The sequence below is a fragment of the Macrobrachium rosenbergii genome, chromosome 55 (assembly GCF_040412425.1).
Source record: "Macrobrachium rosenbergii isolate ZJJX-2024 chromosome 55, ASM4041242v1, whole genome shotgun sequence".
In the NCBI taxonomy this organism is placed as follows: Eukaryota; Metazoa; Arthropoda; class Malacostraca; order Decapoda; family Palaemonidae; genus Macrobrachium; species Macrobrachium rosenbergii.
Window position 1 is genome coordinate 41,666,768 of NC_089795.1, and position 6,000 is coordinate 41,672,767.

At 37.4% G+C, this 6,000-nt stretch overlaps 1 protein-coding gene across 9 annotated transcripts in view; it reads right to left on the reverse strand.

Moving 5' to 3' along the window:
- Nucleotides 1–6,000, reverse strand: part of LOC136835174 (uncharacterized) — a 33,444-nt gene that overhangs the window by 26,309 nt on the left and 1,135 nt on the right. For 5 of the 9 annotated variants that reach the window (XR_010852009.1, XM_067098389.1, XM_067098388.1 and 2 more), the window contains exons 2-4: nt 1,942–2,110; nt 1,344–1,377; nt 1,029–1,205 (exon numbers count right to left, since the gene is read on the reverse strand). Coding sequence is in view for 8 of the 9 variants with exons in the window: in XM_067098389.1 (XP_066954490.1) it covers nt 1,029–1,205; nt 1,344–1,377; nt 1,942–2,110 (380 nt within the window). In the remaining variant the exon portion in view is untranslated. Of the gene's footprint in view, nt 1–1,028; nt 1,206–1,343; nt 1,378–1,616; nt 1,764–1,941; nt 2,111–5,557; nt 5,737–6,000 lie in introns of those variants that run through there. The other 4 variants (XM_067098393.1, XM_067098394.1, XM_067098390.1 and 1 more) reach the window with 3 other exon arrangements.

Here is a 6,000-nt window from a genome sequence, read left to right on the forward strand (position 1 = left end):
AAAGGAAGCTAGAGGCCACTCCTTGACCTGAAGACCACCTGTTTGTAAAATGCTGAAACACCTTTGTTACTGTGATGTGAAAAGTATTTCACAAACTTCACCCCCAATGGACTTAGGTCAATTCCACAAGTAACTGACTGATAAAACATACGAAGGAGGTAAAAAATTATTACAGATGGCTACAAACATTTTTCCTTACTTCCTAGCACCATGATAAAATGAGTTAATGTGAAGTTAAATTCCAAACAGATATACTGTAACTCAAAGAAACATTGTGCAATGATTCTTTATGACTACAGTAGTTTACATGTATTATAGGTAATCACAAATTACACTAAAAACATCTACCAGTTTATATTTATATGATTAACGGGCAGAAACACTCCTCTAATACATTTCAATTCCCATGATTCCTCACCTATTCATTAAGGGGAAAAAAGGAGAGAGAATGTTATCTTCTTATGAACAGATTCATCCAAGTAGGTGAGGATTTCTTCATTGAGACCCTCCCATTTTAATTACCGAATGGTTTACATTTATGAGTACTGATCATTCATGTTCTCTCTCGCATATAACTGTGACACACAACAATCCACTGAAAATAGGTTGTGTACTTCATAATTCACAGCTCAGGTCAAGAGGCAAACTGGATTTCTTAGAGCACTCATATTGTTCCCTTCTTCATCAGTTGAGGGATGAAACCCTGGTAATATAGTTGCAAGCTAAACTATCACTTGCACTAAGAAACCCAAAAAAACCTTTCTTCCTTACATAACCACTTGCCTCTTACAACCCCACCACAGATCTGAGAAATTGGGGGGCAACCCACCATATCACATAGATGAATACGTACAGTACAGCAGTGAAAATCTTTTTGCACCCCAAAATGAAAATCCCATAAAAATCTATCAATTGTATTTAGTCTGACACAAAAGTGGTGTGTTAAATGGATTAATAGGATGCACAGTACATGTCTCAAGAACTTGGCTAGGCTACTGTTAACTTAAAAGACCATGAAGGTCACCCACCTCTTTATTCCAATATAGGGTCATGAAGAATGCATCTTTCAATTCCCTTTGAAGGTAAACAAAGGAGAAAGAAACAGATGGAGACTTGTCAGTAGTTACTGAAGACTCCAAGCTTATCTCACTTTTCTTCCATTTGCAGTTCCCAGAGAACCAAGCTCTACATCCAGATGGCCAAATCTTAGAACAAAAAATTAGTCAAACACTCATTTTTTAAAGTTTCACCTTTAAATTACATGGGAAATTGAAATATTACTACATTATTCCAAAAGCATTATTCCAAAAGCATGCACTTTAAAATGACATCAACACACTCACTTTAATAACCATCAATGATGCTGGAGATGACTGTCTGCCAACAGAAATGAATTTATATATGAATATAATGGGTTAGTCAGAACATGTAGTCCTTTAAAAGAAAAATTTTTATTAACACATTACTAGGGCGAACTGAAAGTGATGTTTGAGTCTGCAAAACAATAAAACAAACTTATGTATACCAAAATCTCTCTTCACCACCTCCCTCTCATTTTTGGAGGGAGAATGGTACATTTTTTAACCAGTCTCCACACACAAAATTACTGTACTAACCTCCATTCATGAATACAACTTTCTAAAGCTTATTCATTTTTCTAGGTCCCATTGACTATTCTGCTTCCTTCCAGTTTCCAGGGACTCTTATAATTTAAATGCAAACAAATTTTCCAGGTTCCATAACAAACAGGCCAGTCTGCTAATCTAGGCAAATAAAGTACATCTAATAATAATTAAAAAGAAAAAATTATTTTCAATGGCTAGTACATCATCTTCCTAACCAAAAGCATCCCAGTAATCCAGTTTAGTCAAATCACCTGTGAAGACCCTGAACCAGACTAGAAATTTTACAGTGCAATATACAGTACTTTAAAAAACTAACCTTTTTATGATGTGATAAATTCCTGAACTATTATACACTTCACAAATTTCTATATTTCTTGATACAGTTAGTTGGTCTGTCAGTATTCCATCATGAAAAGGGTCACTGGCTTTAGCTGCTAAAGCCCATACTCTACTCAATGCCACTAAGAGAATGAAGATGCAGTTATCTGTAACAAGATACAGTAGTACTTTACATACACATTACAGTACAAAAAATATTGCTAAGTAAATTATTCATAATGACAAATGGCAAGAAATTCCTGAATATAATGACATTCTGAAAAAAAAAAAAAAAAAAAAAAAAAAAAAACAAGTACCTTTTAACACTTGTTGGAAAATGTGGGTTGGGGCACCAAGCACAACAAACAATGCCAAAATTATCATTACACTACCATTCTAACTTTCTACACTATCAAGGTAACATAGTTTTCAACAATAAAAACTACTGGTAGTTTGGATGTCACATCAGTAAAATAATAAAATGTGAGCACATCCTACCTAGTAGTGAAGAGTGCTGTTATAAATTATTGCAGCCTCTTGCAGAAATCTACCCCAACCTGTCTGTGACTACACCCTCCCTGGACCCTATTCAAAAAGTAAGACGACAACATGTGAAATAATTCTTATCATAACCATCCCTAACATAACCTAATCTAGGAACAGTATATTGGCAGACAATGATGCTTAATGCCTGGATCTCCCATCAGGCTACCTCACTGCTTGGTTTACCTTCAATTTTTAAAGTTGTGGGTCATCACTAATCCAAGGAACAGGATTGCTTTAAGTCCCAAGAAAATTAGAATGATGGTACAATATCACACACTCACAATCAATCTGCATCCTCTACATTGAAGCAACTTTACTCACAAACAATCTGCATCCTCTACAATGAAGCAACTTTGCAGCCACTTTCTCAACTAGGAATGTATTGTTGTGCCTTGCCCTTTCAAATTTACGTTAGTCTACTTTGATGACAACATGAAGTCTACTGACAGGCTTCTACAAGCTGGAGTAAGGTTTCCAAAAGGAAGTTTGTCACCCACAATGAAGCTTTTGGGTTATTGTTGCATATATAACAGTTATTCTAGGGCAAAATTTACATTTCAGGATTCTTGACAGTATCCCCATGGAAAAAATGCAGCAGCACACAAAATCACCAGAAGTGAAACATGAGAAGCATTCCAAAATTTATACTATCTCAGTAAAATAATGACTATTAAATCATTACAAAACACAAGATAATACAGTGATGTGCATGGAGCAATGATGCACACTGTGCCCCATGTTTACTCACTATTCACACAAAGGAGACTGCAAGCTATGTTGTACCTACAAGAATTTATTAAGATGAAATGGAAACTTGGACATATCACAGTTTTCTAAACTTATCTATTTCACATGGTATATCCTATCCCCATATGTGACTAGGAATTAGTTTAACTGGAATTGGCCATTTCTACACTCTTCCTGGAATGAAAACTTCAACTAAGAAGGGACAAGAGTATTCTTAGTCCTGTTGTAATATTACCTACATTGTATTTCTTGCAAGTTTAACAGTTATCCAAAATTATTTTTATATCTTTTTCCTTCTCCCTCAGTAATGTGTGTGTGTGTGTGTGTGTGTGTGTGTGTGTGTGTGTGTGTGTGTGTGTGTGTGTGTGTGTGTGTGTGTGTGTGTGTGTGTGTGTGTGTGTGTGTGTGTGTGTGTGTAATATCCATCACAAGTGTATAATTACTGAGATATTAGCAAGATGCAAAAATCTTGAGCATTTTTCAGCTTAATGGGTGTTACATGTTCACCTTTGCTACACGAGTCAGTGTCAAGGATAACAACCTACCAACAACACTAGTAACATTTACATAAGGAAGGTTATTTAAGCTTAAGAGTGGGTGAAATCATTCCAAGCTAAATAAGCCATGACACCCTAAATTATGGTAGATTAGATTAAGGAATGTTAGAATTGGAAGTTTCCCAGTGCATACCACTTCTAACGACTAAAATGAGTCAAGCAGTAAACAAAGCCTCCCCACAGCCGGAAGAACCAGTGACATGGGTTTGATTAGGTTAGGTTACGCTAAGTCCAAGTACTTATCATTCCTACATTTCATTCATTCAAATTTATTTCTCCTAAATGAAAATACTGTACCCCAGTTTCTCCACAGAGGTCTCCCCAGGCAAATTGTTAAATATGGCTAAAGGGTAATTGTTAAGTATGGCTGAAGGGTAATAAGTCAACAAAGGAAGGTTTTGTTTTACTTTCATGCTGGTCCATGATACTGGTTTTTTATTTTTTTTTAAATTAGCTTGCTTAATGCAAAAATCATGCTAAAATGCATTGCATAAGTTTCTGTTACTGAGTTTTGGTAGAGTGGAAACATGTGAGTTAGACTATAGTACTGATTTGCGCTTATGTTATTTACTTGCTTTACAAGAATTTAGAGTAATATTTTGTCGGGTTTGTTGTAACTAAGTTGTCATTGAACTTTGAAGATTACGCGATTGAATTGTTTAACACAGGGTAGGTCTAAGCCAGCATCCACGCAAGCCCCCCACCCTCCATAGCTAATACAGCAAAATTGTAACCAGTAAACACCCCTAAAAATACCAACATAACGCACCCTAGAGGTGTCTACTGGTTACAATTCTCGGTCGTATTAGCTATGGAGGTGGGAGGCAGGCTTGCCGCTGAATGCTGGCTTAGACCTACCCTGCATTAGGTAATTCAAGTCATGTAGTCTTCAAAGGTCAATCACAGTTTAGTTACAACCGGCGACAAAAATATTACTTTAAATTCTTATTAAGTAAGTAAATAACATAGAAAACGCCAATTGCCACAGTCTAGCTCACCGCGGACAGCCGGCTTAGAATTACCGAGCTATTTACCCAATAGGGCTCTATGTTCTATAATTGTTTGTTTGTTGTTTACGATTAAGCCAGCCTTGTACTGGCACGGGCTCTTGCACCTGAAGCAGCCCGTAATAAGTTCTATAATTGTTTTTCTAACCATTAAATGTTGGTGCAAACCACTCACTTAAGAGTGTTTTTCCTATCCCCCAATTATGAGGGACCCAGAAGGAAACAGGGAATTTTGGGTATGGTAAACCAAAACAGTGCTGCTCCGAGTGGCGTAACTAGAGTTATTGGTGTCGAGGTGGGCTCTGAAAGTGTTGCCACAGGAGCTGGCCCATTCCCGTCCTAAAGTGATGAAAATTAAACGTACATTTTAAGGCTTAACATCTCAACCACTTACTCAACTAGGGCTGTTCAGTGTTCCAATCAAACAAAATATGCTAGAAACTCTAGAATTATGCCAGACCCAACCTGCTCAAAAGATGCCAGACTGCCGCCCAGGGTGGACTGGCACCCCCTCCCCTCCTAGTTACGCCACTGTCTGCTAACTGGCAGAACCACGCTATATTAAGCGAAAAAACATAGTTTATACTTGTCAACAGAATCGCTAAAAGATTTATAAAAGCATTAAAATTAAGTAAGAGTCGGTACAAGGATACAGCCTACCCTAACCTGGGAAACCTCCTCCACTACCCAACCCCAGCCTAACTGCCAGGCTCCAGTACCATCTACAAAAGTTAAGAGTGAACTACTGGGTCCTTACCTAGCTGGAGGGAGGGGGAGAAGGGAGAAGCAGCTTTGTCTTCACTTGATCCCTCCAACTCAAGTTCAAGTTGCCCTATTTAGAGTATCAACAATCATAAGAGTGAAATGCAGATATTCATCTCAACCTTGCACACACAGTACTAACTGCCATGGAGGGCACACCATCTCCCATACAATATTATACAGATAATACAGTATTCCTTACCTTAGGTTGGAGGGTACACTGCTAAGAATGGGCCAGAATATAAAATTTAGGTAAAAGACAAAGTGCTGGGACCTATGAGGTCATTCAGTGCTAAAAGGGGAATTGAGAATAAAATGCTTTAACTGCATAACTAGGGGAAAACTTCGCAGTTACTCTATGAAACAACTTAACAGAGAGGGTGGAAAGTAAGACAAAGAAAAGAATATGAATGAAAGTACAATAAAAGGAAATGAAAG